This window comes from Hippichthys cyanospilos, chromosome 5 (genome assembly GCF_059441005.1).
Source record: "Hippichthys cyanospilos isolate Australia breed blue-spotted pipefish chromosome 5, RoL_Hcya_1.0, whole genome shotgun sequence".
Lineage (NCBI taxonomy): Eukaryota > Metazoa > Chordata > Actinopteri > Syngnathiformes > Syngnathidae > Hippichthys > Hippichthys cyanospilos.
In genome coordinates this window covers 17,710,542-17,727,650 of record NC_142373.1, presented here as the reverse complement: position 1 = coordinate 17,727,650, position 17,109 = coordinate 17,710,542, and the positions used below count along the sequence as shown (strand labels likewise).

At 44.1% G+C, this 17,109-nt stretch overlaps 2 protein-coding genes across 4 annotated transcripts; one reads left to right on the top strand and one right to left on the bottom strand.

Moving 5' to 3' along the window:
* Positions 1-559: 559 nt before the first annotated feature.
* Positions 560-3,440, bottom strand: ercc1 (excision repair cross-complementation group 1). Of its 2 annotated transcripts, XM_088415408.1 has the most exons (9): positions 3,066-3,439; positions 2,615-2,986; positions 2,046-2,149; positions 1,864-1,963; positions 1,487-1,563; positions 1,122-1,221; positions 996-1,067; positions 839-907; positions 561-757 (listed from the first exon to the last, which is right to left on the bottom strand). In XM_088415408.1, exons 1-9 carry the CDS (start codon positions 3,120-3,122, stop codon positions 701-703), a joined length of 1,008 nt encoding a protein of 335 aa, XP_088271534.1. In that variant the 5' UTR covers positions 3,123-3,439; the 3' UTR covers positions 561-700. The 2 variants fall into 2 exon arrangements, with proteins under 2 accessions (XP_088271533.1, XP_088271534.1); XM_088415407.1 differs by having other exon boundaries at positions 560-757; positions 996-1,221; positions 3,066-3,440.
* Positions 3,441-3,809: 369 nt separating this feature from the next.
* sona (SON DNA and RNA binding protein a) lies at positions 3,810-13,481 on the top strand. 2 transcript variants are annotated; one of them, XM_088415698.1, is made up of 10 exons: positions 3,810-3,943; positions 5,207-5,291; positions 5,406-5,610; positions 5,963-6,021; positions 6,144-8,018; positions 8,522-9,971; positions 10,317-10,843; positions 11,316-11,794; positions 11,877-11,961; positions 12,330-13,481. In XM_088415698.1, the coding sequence occupies exons 2-9, from the start codon at positions 5,264-5,266 to the stop codon at positions 11,949-11,951; spliced, it is 4,698 nt and encodes a 1,565-aa protein (XP_088271824.1). In that variant the 5' UTR covers positions 3,810-3,943; positions 5,207-5,263; the 3' UTR covers positions 11,952-11,961; positions 12,330-13,481. The 2 variants fall into 2 exon arrangements, with proteins under 2 accessions (XP_088271824.1, XP_088271825.1); XM_088415699.1 differs by having other exon boundaries at positions 12,268-13,481.
* Positions 13,482-17,109: the final 3,628 nt, after the last annotated feature.

The following is a 17,109-nucleotide window of genomic DNA, read 5'->3' as shown; positions in this document are numbered from 1 at the left end:
CCTGCTTTGACGTCATGCTTGATGCGTTCAATGACCGTCTTGATTTACTCCCATCCATACGATTTTCTGAAATGTTTAACCAATTTTACTCTATGAATTTACACCAAATATTTACTGGTAATGACAAATGGACTTCTGGCAGCACCCGGTATTTTGATTAATATTACATTTGCGAAATATCAATTCAGAAAAAAAAACTTTATTCATTTCTGTGGCCGCCATTTTGTCACTTCCTGTTTTCTGGGTTTGGTGATGTGACGTTACAAGTTGAACCGTGTATGCATGCCTCGTTCAAAATGATGGAAACTAAACATTATCACAACGTTACCCCTTGTCAACATTTAATTATATTTTACCCAATTTTATTAATAGCACATATTTTTGTCTTCCTTGTCTTTGTAAAAGTGGATGTTTATGTACCAGATCTGCATGTACAGTGCAGATAAGTATGTAACTAAGTAAATGAAGTTCTCTTACTCGGATACCTTTGTACTTAGAGTCATAGCTTCAGATACATTTTAAAATAATTATGCATCCTCTTTAACAAAACGCACCATTAATTTTTATCACATGGAATTATTTATTAATTCATGAACAGCACCATGTGGCCAAGTATTACACATATTGACTGGTAAAACTTTAAAAATGTTCATGCAATCTTGTGATCCCACACACTGGAGATTCTGCATCCTCGATTGTCTCACTTTGTCCTGGATTTTAAGAAAGGTTTATGAAGCACATCATAAAGACGTCTTGCCTGCAAACACAAAATGTCGACACGCTATTCAAATACACATTGTATTTTGGTTTACTTTACAGATGTGTAATTTCCCCTCACTTTTTGTGGCCCAAGTCCTGGACAGAGAACTAGGTCTTCTTTCGATGCATTGGTGATCCCTTCCAAAGACTGCAATATGACAAAAGAAATCAAAATAATTACTCGTGGGCAAAAGTGAAGACTTCAATTACAGTGACAAAGAATAAGAGGCACTCACAGAGAAGGTTGACAATAACGTCATAGCATCCGTCTTGTTTATGGACTTGACAGTGGTCAGGCAGTCTGTCACCTTAAAAAATTGTATTTTTTGTGACACTCTACTAAAGCTTAATTCCAACATTACCTTTGATAAATAGTTTCTTTCGACTTGCTCCTTCAGAAGATCTACTGGTTTCTTCTCATATGACTTGTAAGTTTCCAGATAACGTCCCGCCTCCTCTGGGCTGCCAGTTCATCAATAAATAAATGAATAAATTAAATAATATTGAATTGCATATAATAATAAAATGTGAAGTTTCATTTGGGCACTTTTAAAAATGATGCAAGCTAATGTTTATTTTTCATCGTAGCTTTTATTAAGAAAGTGATTTGTTTTATCTACCTAATTCTGATGTTCAGTGTTGAGGTTATGTTGCAATAACGTTAGCAGAGAAATGTTTGCATCATTCACGTTAGCAGAGTATTGCTTATATCAGTCACATGACTTGCCTCCATGCCAAAATAAGAGTGCAGTCCGCCATGATGCAGATGCGAGCCAGCTCCTTCAAAGCATGATGGGGGTCTTTCTGTAAGGAATACCCCAATAATATATGGCGTGTCACAATTAGAGTGAATATAAAATCTACTCAGCCCCCCGTCCCCCCCAAAAAAGTGATTAAGGCATAATTTCAATTTGTTTTCACCGATAGTTCCACTGTGTATTTTGTCCTATTCATTCCAATTTGAGAATTGGTTCAAGATGAACTCATTCAATCTCAACGACATATTTTTACACATTTCCAGACTCCATACATTCAATCTCAGGTCCTTATTTACAGTTTTTTCAAATTTGACAAGCTAAATATCACCAGATATTTCATACTCACCACATCCACTTGAACGAGTAAAACACGAAGGGTGAAACTCTGTCCAAGCTGCTTAAGTCGGTCATGGATATAGTTTGGATTCAGATTGTGATATCTCAGACTAGTTGATGTAAAAAAAAAAAGTGACAATCAACTATATCGTGGGTATTTTACAATACTATCTACATTGTGCAAACATCTACCTGAGAAAAAGCGCACAAGTTGTCTGGCCCAAAACATAATCTGGCACGACTTCTCCAAACTCCCATGGGACACTCCTCACAAACTTCAAAATGGGATTTCCCCTCTGTAATCATAAAAAAACATTAATTACAATACTTTTAGATAAATGTGTGTAGTGAGAATTCAAGTGAATAATCAAGTCATTTTTGTTGTTTTGCACTACACACAGCTAATCTACAAAATAACCACCTGCACATTTTTTTTTACTTTGGAATATCGGCTACCTGAAGCTCATGAAGATAATCCCCATCAGGTGTGACACCTTTGCTGTCATATCAAAGCCAAAAGGTAAGCAGACCTGCATTGTGTTTTGTTTTCTGCACTGAATTGCATTAGCTTCTTATAAGCGGTAATACTTTGACTGTAAGAGGGAATTTATGTTTGTTCATGTTTGGCACATACATACAGTTAAGTGTACGGGATTCATTGTTTTTGAGTATGTTGATGAAAACTTGACACACATCAGGAAACTACTTTTAATATGAAAAAAGGTTTTGCAGATGTGGGTGTGATTTCCCTTTATGCATACCTGTCTGGGACTGACAATGATGCTGCTGCCGGACCCGGCGGGTTTCACAACGAGATTCGGGCACTTTATGTCTCTGTGGTCACGACCAGACCCATGAGAGTCCTCGCTCTTTGTCTTCTCATCACCTCCAGTCGTTCCTTCCCTGGGTGCTGCTGCGCCAAGCTCGCTTTGTCTCACACTGACAACAGAGGGAGCGCCACCACTTTCAGATTTGGGGTTTTCAGAGGATCCATCATCTTGAGGGGGTGCAGAAACTTGAGCTTTGATGATATATTGTGCGTAGGACAAAGACTGGCCCTCCTTTGCTGGGGATGCACTTGAAATTGTTTTGCTCTGTCCCGCAGTTGCTGATGGTTGAAATAGTTTTTTGGGCTAAAAACAAACAAACACACGAGTGACTAAAATGATTGTTAACATAAATATAGACGAACATGCTGATGTAATCGCTTACCGGTGTTCTCTCTTTGGTAAAGGCAGAATCGTCCAAATTGATATGAAACCGCTTCATGCTTCAGCAACGAGTGAATGTTTGGAGCACTGCGCGATGAAAAAAATGTTTCTGAAACGTCCGATGTATCAGAAACTACCATCCAACAGTTAACGTTTTTAACTTTGAGCGCCGTTTAGTGGACAGAGGGAATTACATGTGATTTAGCTGACAATATGTACGGTTTGGTCGTTTAGAAGCGTCCATTAGGTTTTGCGTTGTAGAGTTTCGGGGACGAAAAAAAATATATACGGAAAAGTGTTGCGATTTAAATGGTTCTTACTTCTCATCTCAGACAAAAACAAACGCACTTCCTAGTTCAAGTTAGCCCCTCCTCCACCGGGCTTATGGGTAATGTAGTGTTTTTCCCCTCAGACCCAAATCCGTAACCGCTCATCACCTCAATCACTTTCTTGTTTTGAAGCAATATGCGCCCGGACTTTCTCTGAACTATTACTATGCATTTTTGGAACTGTAATGTGTAACAAATCTATCTATCTATCTATCTATCTATCTATCTATCTATCTATCTATCTATCTATCTATCTATCTATCTATCTATCTATCTATCTATCTATCTATCTATCTATCCATCCATCCATCCATCCATCCATCCATCCATCCATCCATCCATCCCACCAGGAAGTTACCCTGGTAACTGTGACGCTGCAAACTCAACGCGCGCAGCATTGCATGCCGGGATACCATCCTGTCATGGTGGAAGGGTTAGCTAACCAACGTTGTCGGTGCGCGATTGTTCTGCTTCGCACGTTTTGGAAACTACGACCGCAGTGCTTGAAAAACAGTCTACTGTCCCGCTAGTGCCTCTGAACTTACACGGGGTAATTATGCGCCACAAAATATCGGGAAATGAGATGAGTTAAACAACTTGCTTTGTTGAAACGAGCAGTAGCTATCAGCGAAAACGGACAGCGCTTGGTTGTTAAATAACTACTAGCATGCTAACCATGCTAGCTCTATTAGCAAGACGATGAGGTTGTGAATGGCCATTGGAGGCCGCAGTCCTTTAGCATCGTGTTTATTTTATTGTCACTTCTGCGTTATAAGGCATTAAAGCAAAACATCCCTGTTTTATTCGGAATGAAATGTTTCTACATATATTTATTTTTTAAGGTAGTCGCGTGACCCCCATTTATTTTGAATGGATGTTAAAGCTAGCTTACAGACACGCAGGCCCGCTGGCGATTAGTAACTTGCGAACTGAGTTGCTTTCGTGAACTTTGTTTGATTCTCTCATTTTCCTAAGAAACGTTTCACGGAATGTACAAATGTTATCACTCCTAAATAATCAAATTTGTTCAGATATGACTGGTGAATGTCAAAAAATGAGCGTGCAAACAACACGTCGTAGTCGGCTGGCAGCGCGGCTACGTTAACTTGTCGCGTTCGTCTGAGGGAAACCGATGTCGTTTCGTTTTTGTAATGGATCTTGTATGAGACAAAATCTATGTTTCTTAAGTCGAAAATGCAATATTGCAAGAGTATAATTACGAGGTCTTCTTATGGTAAAAGTCGTGTTTTGCATAAACCGGATAAGCGGCTCAGAAAATTGGTGGGTAATATTCATAAGTATGTTTTATAACATCCCAATGTTGGAGTACTACTTCGACCACAGGGATTTTCTGGAGTTGCATAATTTTGTAGGTTTTTTTCTTAAGTGATTTAAATTATACTAACATCTTAAGTACTATCCAGGCATTACCACTGTGACATGACAGATACATTTTGTATAGCCTACGTCTTGGAGCAATAGCAGGGTTGCCCTCATCTTAAAGTGGCGAATGTCAGATTGGCATTAATTATTGTGGTTAATTCCACGTTGTTTAATTTTATTTTTAACTTATTTAAACTAAATGTGAATATTTGCAAAAGTTGATTCAAGGCTATACACTCTTCTTTGATGATAGTGGATTTTCAGTTATAAAATGCTTAAAACCGACTATGCTTTGATTCATCCCTTGAAATATGTGTAGATCTATAGATGGAAAGTTGGGTCCTGCAAAGGAATTACCTTTTTCATTTGTTTATAAGGCTGAAAGTATTTGACAAAACCCTCAGTGATTAATATGTTGATTCTTTACCAGTGACCATACCCTCCTGTTATAAACGAACCCTTTACAACGGCACCTGCAACAGATCAAATGGAGTGTGCAGTGGAAGTCCCAGCTGGTGAGTGATGATAAGGGTATTAAAATTACCCCATGACCTGTTCCACCGTTGGTCATAAAATGACGCAGTGTAAATATGCTTCACATAATGTCAAAATGTGGTTGTCACGTTCAGGTGAGAATGAGACAACGGAAAAAGATGAAGTGAATTGCACGGACGGGACTGAGCAGCCCCATAAGAAAAACAAGAAGCACAAAAAGCACAAGAATAAGAAGAAGAAAAAGAAGAGGAAGGGTGACAAGGAAAGCAGCTCAGATTCTGGTGCTGACTCTGAGGCAGAGACAACTCCTCGAAAACCTGTTCGGACTACTAGAGCCAGGTCAGAATGTGTTGTATTTCTAGTCCCATTGTGGATGCCACCAGTTTGCCCTGCATCAATTAAATGCTGGTTGTGGCGTCTGCTTAAACAAACAAGGATGGGGGGGGGGGGGGGGGGGGGGGGGGGTGCAATTGATGTGCTGTTGCAAAGTTAATGTGCAGTTCAAGTTTATAATACATTTGAAACTACAATTATAGCTAAATCCGACAAATCTTCATCTGGCACCCAGTAAAAGATGAATTAAAATTGTTGACTCAAAGGAACTGTTAATGTATGTATATATAGTCCACCGGTGCAAAACTGCAAGTATGCGGGGATCAACTCTTCACCGTCTTCACCTTTGTTTTTGCAGTGCAAGGTTGGCTGCAAAAGTAGGGGATCATTCTGACAAGAAGGAAGAGAGCAAATCAGGTAGGGCACTTGTGAGGAGGATAGATTTTTTTTTTAACTTTTTTGTTGTTTTTTTTTTCAAATGCAAAATAAACAATACACGAAAAATAGAATAAAAAAAAGCTCATTAATTGTCTTGTCAGATTGTGTGGACAAGGAGGGAGATGCAAAATCTAAAAAACACAAAAGACATGCTGCTAAGAAGAAGAAAAAGAAGAAGAAGAAGGATGAAAAGAAATCTCAATCTCGCTCCTCATCTGATAGCAGCTCCGGCTCAGGTTCTGAATCTGAAATGGATGGGCGTACAGGGGCAGGTGATGGAAAATCTTCTTTGGCGGTGGCACCGAGCGAGCATGAGCCAGTGTCTCTAATGTCAACACAAAACAACAAAGGGGATGACAAAGATGTTCCCAGTCTACTGAGTCCTGAACCACTTGAAGAGAAAAAAGAGGGCATATCAGAAATGGATGTCTCACAAGGGGAAGAGAAGACCACCAACGATAGTCAAACCAATGGAACCGATCAGGATATAAAGTCCCCATTGCCTAGCTTGGATGAGGTTACACAGACAGAAAAAGTTCAGGTTAAGGAAGAAGCCAGTCTTGGAGATGGTTCTTTGAGCCATGCCAATGAACTTCCTGATATTATTCCTAAACAAGAAGGTAGTGCAACTCGAGAGGAGCCAATACAGAAAGAGGAATCCAATTTAATGCAGCAAGCAACCGTCAAAGAGTCTGATTCACCCAGAACAGCATCTCCTCTCCCTATTATGGGCCCAGAGCCTAAGCAGTTTGAGCCGACGCGAAGTCGGTCGCCATCACAGAGTCCCCCGAAGCAGCAGAATGATGATCAACCCGTAGCGGCAGTGGAAGAAACACCAGAAATTCATTCAAGATCAGCCTCTAAGGACAAGCAATCTCCCACTCGGCTAAAAAATCGGCAGCTCTCGCGGTCCATCTCTCGCTCTCGGTCTCCTAAACCTCGGAAGAAGTCGGCGTCCCCACGCGCCAAGTCTCCCAAGAGAGCCCGCCGTCGGTCATGGTCCACTTCTCGCTCACGAACGCCCAGGAGGAAGTCGTTACGGTCTCCGCGGAGGTCCAAGTCCCCGAAACGCCGCCGAAGTCCGTCTTTGTCCCCGAGGCGACGCCGAACCCCACTGTCATCAAAAAGAAGACCTTCGAGATCGCCGCGGCGCAGCAGGCGAAGATCACGCTCTTTAACTCGGTCTCCAAGAAGAAGCCGAAGATCAAAGTCCCGCTCACGAGGGCGCTTAAGGCGCTCCCGGACACGGTCGCCCAGACGTGGCGGCGCTCACAGTCGACGCTCACGGTCCCGCTCTTTGGCCAGGGCCAGGCGTTCCAGATCCAGGCGCCCTTACCGCCGCTCCAGGTCACGTTCCTTAGCTAGACGTATGGGCGGCAGGCGCTCAAGGAGCCGTTCTTTGTCACGGCGTAGGAGGTCGCCTCCTCCCAGGGCACGCCGCTCACGCTCCAGATCCGCCCGTAGGAGCAGGCGGACCCGATCACGCTCCATCACCTACAAACGTCTGCGGCGCTCTCGAACAAGAAGCCCCCGCAAACGGACCAAATCCCGAACTCCTGTTTCTCGCTGGCGCTCCAAATCCAGGTCTCCGGTCAGAAGGCGTTCTCGTTCGCCCGCCAGGAGAAAGCGGTCCCCGCCGCGGTCTAGCAAACGCTCAAAATCCCGCTCGTTGCCTAGAAGGCCCAGGTCTAAGTCACGGTCATCGTTGCCGAGCAGAAAGAAGTCCAAATCGCCGAGGATCTCCGTCAGAAGGTCAAAGTCAAAATCTGTCTCTGTTGGCTTGCGCAGATCCAAGTCCAGATCCAGATCTGAGTCAAGTGATAGGCCGTCTGATAGGTCATCCCATGCCAGATCCGCCTCACCCCCTCTTGAGGAGAAGACGACCTCTTCTCCCCAGGCGGAGGAGCAAGCATCCAAAGAAAAGATGGCCTCCCCGGAAGCTGCGACAGCAGAAGCTGAAACAGTTCCCACAGCAGGTGAGACGAGTCCTTTATTTATTTGAGTCCATCAGTTTTCATACTAATTTTTCATGTTGCGTGAAAAATAATGACAAGCAAACATGTCGAATAGGGCTATCGCTATCAAGTTTTGGAAATGTCTCGACTATGCTATTGAATAATTGTTTGAAACCCCTGCCCCCAACAAGCTTCAAGGTGGATATTGGCGGTAAGGTAATGAGAGAGGATGAGGGTGAGTGAAGGGAGAAATAAAACTGTAAACTAGCCCTGGTTAGTGTAGCTGCTTTCGAGCTAGCTGTTCTCATGCAAACCTTTAAATTCTCCAGCAGTTTGCATCTTTATGCGAGTCACCCCCGATTTATGCACAACTAATATGTGCTCACACAATTATTGCAGCCCATGTGAGTTGAAAATTGAATTCAACAACATTGCAATGTTGATTTTGACTAATTGTTCAGCCCTACTTTGGAGATTTATATGTTTTAGGTGACTTATTTTTAAATGCCTTTTCTATATTACAGGTGGCTGGAAGCCTGTGACCTCGCTGGTTGCTTCCAGTTTTCCAGCTGTTGCCTCTGTGGATGAAGTTCAGGAGCAGCCTGAAACGCTTGATGCCATCCATGAAGTAGAACAAAAAGAACCAACAGAGGAGACTAGCATCTGCCTCCAACAGTATGTTTCAGAGACCGCGTCTGTTCCCCAAGAACATGTCGCTGGACCAGAGCAACTTGTCGCTGGTCCAGAGCAACTTGTCTCTGGTCCAGAGCAACTTGTCGCTGGTCCAGAGCAACTTGTCGCTGGTCCAGAGCAACTTGTCGCTGGTCCAGAGCAACTTGTCGCTGGACCAGAGCAACTTGTCGCTGGACCAGAGCGACTTGTCGCTGGACCAGAGCGACTTGTCGCTGGACCAGAGCGACTTGTCGCTGGACCAGAGCGACCTGTCGCTGGACCAGAGCGACCCGTCGCTGGACCAGAGCAACCCGTCGCTGGACCAGAGCAACCCATCGCTGGACCAGAGGAACCCGTCATCGTACCAGAGCAACCTTTTGCTGGGCCAGAGGACCTTGTCACTGGACCAGAGAAACCTGTCGCTGAACCAGTGATCCCTGTCGCTGAACCAGTGGTCCCTGTCGCTGAACCAGCGGTCCCTGAACCAGCGGTCCTTGTTGCTGAACCAGCGGTCCCTGTCACGCAACCAGCGATCCCTGTCGCGCAACCAGCGGTCCCTGTCGCACAACCAGTGGTCCCTGTCGTGCAACCGGCGGTCCCTGTCGTCGGACCGGCGGTCCCTGTCGCCGGACCGGCGGTCCCTGTTGCCGGACCGGCGGCCCCTGTCGCCGGACCGGTGGCCCCTGTCGCCGGACCCGTTGCCCCTGTCGCCGGACCCGTTGCCCCTGTCGCCGGACCCGTTGCCCCTGTCGCCGGACCCGTTGCCCCTTTCGCCGGACCGGTGGCCCCTGTGGCCGGACCGGTGGCCCCTGTGGCCGGACCGGTGGCCCCTGTGGCCGGACCGGTGGCCCCTGTGGCCGGACCGGTGGCCCCTCTGGCCGGACCGGTGGCCCCTCTGGCCGGACCGGTGGCCCCTGTGGCCGGACCGGTGGCCCCTCTGGCCGGACCGGTGACCCCTGTGGCCGGACCGGTGGCCCCTCTGGCCGGACCGGTGACCCCTGTGGCCGGACCGGTGGCCCCTCTGACCGGACCGGTGGCCCCTGTGGCCGGACCGGTGGCCCCTGTGGCCGGACCGGTGGCCCCTGTCGCTGGACCACTGGCTCCTGTCGCTGGACCAGAGGAATCTGGATGTCCTGATGGCTTGGATGAAAAAACAGAAGCTTCTTCACCCCAAGTAAACACAACAGAAAAGTCCCTGGAAAGCCCCTTGCATTTAGCATCTCCAGGAAGGCAGAGCAAAGAGTGTTCCCCTTCACCCGCGCATCACAGGGGGCCGTCCCGTTCAGCTTCACCCCGAAAGAGGTTTGTGCTTTGTGAACGCAAGCAACACCAAAAAATTTTTGGTGACTCGTGAACCGTGCCTGTTTACAGTTCTCTAGTAAATTGTTTATAATTATACATATGTAAAGATGTGAAGATTTTGGCATGCAGGTGAGGAGCTAAATTAGGTGGTTATGTTAAAGCTCAAGGACCATCCTCGTATGTTTTTGCTCTACTGACTGGGGGAAAAAAACATACCATGCATCTGTTAGCCATTTATTTTTCAGGGTAATGTTAAGTGGGTTTGAAGTTATATTAAAGTGTATTGCACTATAATGTTTCAGAATAGATCCCAATCACTGAAATCGTCCTCATCGTTGTCTTCAGGTCAAAGTCTCCTGTGCGTAAGAGAGAATCTGTCTCGCCAGTCGAGAAAAAGAGGCGGCGCTCAAAATCTCGGAGTCCTGGCCGGCGCAGAAGATCCAGCCCTTCACGTTCCTCCACGCGGCGCAAGCGATCTCGTTCCAAATCTCGTACCAGGGCACGCCGATCCAAGTCCCGCTCTCCGGCCCGCAAGAGACGCTCCCGCTCGCCCAACACCAGGGGGAGGAAAAGATCCAAGTCAGCCGACAGAAACAAGCGGTCTCGGAGCCGATCTGCCGGTCGCAAGAGAAGGTCTAGGTCAGGAGATAGGGGTCGGAGATCCAGGTCTCGTTCATCTGACCGAAGGCGCAGGTCAAGATCCAGAGGTCGGGGGAAGCGTCCGGTGTTTCGCAGTCGCTCGTTCGATAGAAGGGATAGGTGGAAAAGAGAGCCCAGCCACTCTCCTGTTCTGATTCTCCGCAAGCAGCGCCGTTCCGGCTCGCGGACACGCCGCAGCGCCAGCAAGTCCCCTCCAAGGCTCACTGACCTGGGTAAAACATTTCACACGCTTACACCGCATTCGCGACAACGTAGAACAGTGCTTCACTTAAGGGCTTACGTGAGCTCTCCTAGTAGAGTTTTTGCAGGTATCTGGAAATGTTCTTTTAAGCTTTTTGAAGCCATGACAGGAACAGCACAGTTTTCATTACAATGACTACTTTGCAAAACGTTTCATTTTTGTATGGATGCGCAATGTCACTAGTGACATAATTTTCCAGCCAGAAATAAAACAGGCAATGTTGCATGATGTATTGTGTGGATTGCTCCTAGAGATACCACTACAAATATAATCCCAAATTTTAATAAAACTGAGCAACACAGCACTTTTTTTTTTTTGGCATTCATAAACGGTTTGCGTTAGAGTTTACTCGGCTGAAAAAATGTTTGATATCACCATTGAAAAAAAGGTTGAAAACCACCGACACAGAAGAGCGCTTGTGATTTGTTCTCATGATTTCCCAGATAAGGACCAGTTACTGGAGATCGCCAAGGCCAACGCAGCTGCCATGTGTGCCAAAGCGGGGGTGCCCGTCCCCGAGTGTCTGCGGCCGAAAGCCATCCTCCAGCTTCCCCTTCCCACCCCCTCCCCCGGCCCGCTCTCCCTGCCGCTGCCGTTACCCCTCCCCATGGGCATGGGCATGCCCAATATGCCCAACATGGGTCCAATGGGCTTGCCCACTATTCCAGGAATGCCCAACATGTCTAATATCACAATGAGCGCCGCCATGGCAAGTATGACAGCGGCCACCATGACGGCCGCCTTGACCAACATGGGGGCCTTGGCGGCCATGCCCCCCCTCGCGCCTCTTCCCACCATCACAAACAAGCCGCCTCCGTGTCTGGCGCCGCCGACCCCATCTGTGAACCTGGACCACATTGAGGAAGCCAAAAGGAAGGTCACCCAGCAAGCAAACATCCACACCATCAAGGAGCTGACCGAGGTAGAGGATGCTTCTGTTTGATGCGCCATGCTTTCAGGCGGCCGTGAACTTATTTTTCCTTTTTCTTTCTCTTTCTCTCTAGAAATGTAAGATGATCGCCAACAGTAAGGAGGAGATGGCCGTAGCTAAACCTCACGTCTCGGATGATGAATTCTAAAGTCTTCAAGGTAAAGACAGCAGATTTGACCTTTAAGACAAATTCCTTACTTCTTGAGTCCATAAATGGGTTCTAATGCTGTAACTTAGTTATGTACCGTGTCAGGTGAGATCTGTGGAAAATCTTTCTTCCTTCATTCAAATATGATTTATTCAATACAAATTGTTTACTTGGTCAACTTTCCATGCCAGAAATTTATGGTGAAAATGCTCTTCCGCGAGAACAAGAGAACGTTGGGCATTGAGATCATGCCAGTTTGTGCAATGTTAGCCATCTCACCTGTCAGAATGATTGAAAGTAATATCTCTTTCTGCAGGCGCTCACAGACTAGAGGTTAGACAAACCTTGTGAAGATACTTTTTTTTTTTTCCTTCTTAGGATCTACAAAGGAAATCCTCACAAAATAAACACGTTTTTTTTTTTTTTTTCCCCTTCCCTCTGGAACAAAATGCTCACCGTAGTTCCTGTGGGAAGTCGCGTGGAGGAAGGGCATCCTCGTTGCTTAGAACTCTCCCACACGATTGCTTCTTTGTGCGTGACTGGTTCATGTGATACCACTAAAGAAACTGGACACTTCTCGTGTGCATGATTGTAAAACTAGTGCGAATGCGAGTGTGTGTGTGTGTGAGAGTGTAAATAGTGATTTTCACCAACATCCCCTCAGTGTTGCTGCTTGCTCAAGCAGTCACTGTTGTAAAGACTGAAACCAAACTTAATAGTTGCGCCGTTTTTGTAAAAGTTTAGTTTGTCTAAAGTGATTTTAGTTCTTACGCTTTCTTAAAGGACCCTATAAAGTGGACACTGCTTCTTTATTCTGCTGTATTCCCTAGTTTTGGCGGGTTTTTTTTGTAAACATTGTTTCAGTTGATTTTCACGCGCGATTTGTTGACACGCCTGGGTTAACGTTCAGTTGCAAAAATTTTCAGATAACCAAGAGATGCAGATTAAACGGCGGTAACATCCACTCCTGTCACAAAACACATCAAAATTCAATTAGTTCTGCCTTGTTTGTGATTATATTTCTTTTAAAGTGGCAGCTAAATTTAACTCGGAGACGCACGCACAGAGGAAATAATTCATCATTTTACAGTGTTGGACAGCTTGTTTGGAGAGAGAGTGGATTTGAGAAGCTTGAGACATCGCTAGCTGTGATTTTCAACAGTGGATCGATCAGACAATCACGTCTTGTTTTCCGTGACTCATTAATGTTCATAATTATACTACTCAACACCCATGTCAATTCACTGCAGTGGAAATTGGAGAATGAGAAAGCCGCCAGCCTCTAATGACAGCGGCTGTCTTAACTGGAAGGTAAAGCCTTTTTTTTTTAATTGTATTTGCTTCTTTAGCAACGCAAATTCCTTGAACGTGATCGTTATTGCTATTTCAACCACAGCAGGTTAAAAAAGAAAAAAAAAGGAGGAACGAGCATTTTAAGATTTTTTTTGAGGGGGCGGGGAGTCATTTGAATAAGTCTGCTTGCTCTGTATATAAATGTGATAATGATTATTAAAACCTCGTTGATCTGTACATTTTCATGTCCGTGTGTTTTGTGTTCACGCAATCGCAATCATATTTTTTTGTCACCTTACATGGCACATCTTTTTAAATGTATGATGATTAGTCGTCAAGGAGGCCGATAATTGAAATTTGGAGCTGATATACATTTTCAATGAAAGGAAAATCATTGGTGTGATTTGTCAAAAAAAAAAAGACATCGCTTAGATAAAATGTCTTTTTAGATTTGCAAATTGTTGATTTTAAATAAGATTTAGCAACTTTGATATATTTGTTCTGTTTCAACAGAAGTTCAGTCATCATACCTTAAAAAGTTGGAACAAATATTTCAACTTAGCTCATGCTAGTATTCCACTAGAAATCAAGTCCTCCAAAATTTATACATAAGTGTTAATTTTTTAGTACAATTTCAAAGAAAAAAAAGGTGCAGAATATTCCCATGCTCAACAGAATCGCTTATAGTGTTAACCATAAATTTGAATAAATAGTTCCCTTAAGTTAACAGTATTTTTGCCCGCAGATTTTTTTAAAAGGCAGATGCTGATATCAAAATGCCAAATATTGGTACCTATGTTCAGCCTATTCCTAGTCATTAATGAGCCACAACAGTTGTATAAACTAGAAATGCTATACTGTAGTATTTGCTCCACAATGATAGACTATCAAAAGCAATACAGTTAAAAAATACGACTTGAAAACATGTTTTTGACTTCCAGCAAAAATGTTTTTGTGTTGCAGCAATCTGTTAAACTAAAACCATTATTGCATTTAGCTACGAGGCTTTTAGACATGTTTTCCTATTGTATTTCTATTTCCGACTATTTCATAATGTGGTCCGTTATCTTAATGTGACATTTGAATTACTGTACAGTACTGTATACCATATTTCTTATCCTCGCCGAGAGCCTCTTATGCCAGAAACCATTGGGCTGGAACGTCTAAATACTGCCATCTTGTGGTCAAATTGAAAAGCTGCAAGACGTTATAATTTGTGCTTTATATATACTTTTCCCGAATACTTTACTCGATCTTCAATTTGAAATTTCTGTAGTATATCCAAAAAGCAAAGTGTGTTTGTGTGTATCAGTATGTGATTGTGTCATTTCGAATGTGTTACTACTACACAAGTGCCTTTTCCTCTATTGTAGCAAACTAGAAAAGTAGAAAGTCAAAACCATTTAATAAATATCTGAAGACATTGGAAAATGTCCTTTGTAACCAAGGTGATTTAATTTTTTTTCATAATGAAATAAAAGCATCGTCTCTACCCCTTGCAGCCACAGTATAAACCCCGCATTTCTTTCGATTATCTCCTTAACTAATTGTAAGTGTCACTTGTCTGGAAAGCCCTTTACTATTTGCATTCTTCAGTGCACCGCACTGACACATCGCAATTAACGGGATGCCAGCTTTCATCAGACAGGAACAAGCGGGCCTCCGCATTCGGAGCCAAGAGGTGCAGATTTCTTTTGTTCAATGTGACAATCAGGCCCCAGCAGGTATAAATGGGTCTGGCATCATATATGTCACCTAAAACCCAAAGTGACGCTGAGATCTTGTGCAGCCTTGAGCGCCCAGCTGCAGCTCCCTTGATGGAAACCTCTGCTGCGATTGAAGCCCATAAGTAGAACCTGGCGGCAAGATTTAACAGCTGTCACGACCACCTTATTGTCGGTGTGTGCCGCAAAAAGATAAACGGTGGAATACTTTGGGTTTGGGGAGCGGTGTCTGGTGTGCTATGGAGTGGCCGCATGCCTCGTTGCTTTTTGAATCGCTGGAATCGTTCGGTGCTCTTCTAAAAATAGCCGGCATTACAGAAACATAGGCTTAAAAAATTACTATTTTCAACCAAACAGGTCAGTGAATGAATTCATCTTTGGAGAGGTAATGCGAGAAACAGAATGGCTTTCACTCAAAGTGGATAAAAACAGACGAGCGAGTAGTTAAAGCAATAAAATGTAAGACACACTTTTTTGGTTCCTCCCAAAAATTAAGGCCTGATATTGTTACGGCATTATTTTCAATGAAAGAAGCGAGCAGGCCGAACCACCGTCCGAGTCCATCCTCGTTCACACACAGGAATACTACTAGAACAGAGAGGATCATGTAAAGGTTATGGTATCTCCAGCTGGTTCAATCAAGAGTGACAAGGCCGTGTGCACCAGATAGAGAACACGGAAGGATATTCCATTTGACTCGTTTATTAATTGCAGTTTTTTGGCATATACACGCAATCATAAATGTATGTATCTTTATGTAAAAGAAAAAAAAAACAACCGCTACGAATGCATTCAACCTTACATTGGCGAGGTATTCACTGGCCGCTCACAATGTGGGAAATCTGAAACACACTTAACCCGCAACAAATATATAATTTACGGATATGAAGACAAGAAAATATGAAGAATTTAGGAAGATGAGATTTATTCTGTTTTGCTACAATTTTTGCATACTTACCAAAGTGTTGGTGTGTCTTATAAATGGTAACTTAGAAAATAACATAATTTGACCCCAAAATTAAGGGTGTGTCCTGTCACGTTCTGCCTGAGTTACGTTCTGCTATGGGTTTTGTTGTAGAGATTTCGGGTTGTTTGTTTAGCCATTTAGTTTGTATAGTTTCTTCCCCTCGTCTGCCTCGCCTCTCTGTCCATTAGTTTGATCTTGTCCACCTGTCGCCTGTGCGTTCCTCGCCCTTGCGTGTCACCCAATCAGGTTCCCCTGCCTCTTGTCTCTCCCAGCTGTTTCGCGTTGTCTTGTAAGTAGCCTCGGTTCATCGATTGCCCTTCCCCGTAAGTTTAGTTTTGCGTTCTCTCGTTCCTTTTGTACTTTGCCGGGTTTTTGTCTGTTTTTGTTCCTGCCATCTTTTGTTCATTAAAACGGTATTTTTGAGCACATCCCCTCCTGGCTTCCTTGCCCCTCGCACCCCCCGGTCCATCCTCCCGCACACCCGCAGTCAACTCGCCATGCCCCGCCGTGACAGTGTCCTATACACAGGTGTGTTTGATATTTACAGGTAGTTTCAGATATACCACGTTCCTTTTCATCCTATAAAACTGTAATCTGTAACAGTTACAGGATGCATCATGTATTTTAGTGCACTTTAAAATGGTCTTCATATGTCTATGACATCCATTGGTCAAAATAGACAAAAAATTAACCCCTGTGTGACGAGGGATTATTCTCGACTGGGTTTATCACCCAACTTGGACTGATTTTTAGGTTAGGTTAGGGTTAGGTAGAGGGAACCTACCTACCTTTAAATACAAAACTTGTAAAAATGCGATAATAGCAAAAGTAAATACGCTGTCTATTAATAGTAGGAATATTTATAATGTCATTACTAGAGTATTATGACTTTTGAAGACTTTTACATTATGGCGGTACAGGCTAAGACAATTATCCTTTGATATCACACATCAAAAACATCAAAAAACCCGAGTTGGGTCAAAATTTCCCTCAGGGGTTGAGTATGATACAACTTAACACACCCTTTGTTTTGTCATGTTGAAATCAGCTAATTGTAGGCTTATCCGGCCATTGAAAGAAGCTTTTAGGGGTTCATTTCTGTGCTGCTTTCTGGTTCACTTCCAGCAGTACAGCAAAGACCGCGTCCCATTTTTGCGGCGTTTGCATGCATACA

What these genes read in the sequence shown, in the direction of transcription:
- sona (XM_088415698.1), top strand. Translation starts at nt 5,264, where the DNA reads ATGGAGTGTGCAGTGGAAGTCCCAGCTG. An exon ending in TCAGCTTCACCCCGAAAGAG is followed by an intron (nt 9,972 to 10,316) that starts GTTTGTGCTTTG and finishes CGTTGTCTTCAG; the next exon opens with GTCAAAGTCTCCTGTGCGTA. An exon ending in CCATCAAGGAGCTGACCGAG is followed by an intron (nt 11,795 to 11,876) that starts GTAGAGGATGCT and finishes CTTTCTCTCTAG; the next exon opens with AAATGTAAGATGATCGCCAA.
- ercc1 (XM_088415407.1), bottom strand. Translation starts at nt 3,122, where the DNA reads ATGAAGCGGTTTCATATCAATTTGGACGATTCTGCCTTTACCAAAGAG. An exon ending in TTACCAAAGAGAGAACACCG is followed by an intron (nt 2,987 to 3,065) that starts GTAAGCGATTAC and finishes GTTTGTTTTTAG; the next exon opens with CCCAAAAAACTATTTCAACC. An exon ending in CGTTATTGTCAACCTTCTCT is followed by an intron (nt 908 to 995) that starts GTGAGTGCCTCT and finishes GTCATATTGCAG; the next exon opens with TCTTTGGAAGGGATCACCAA.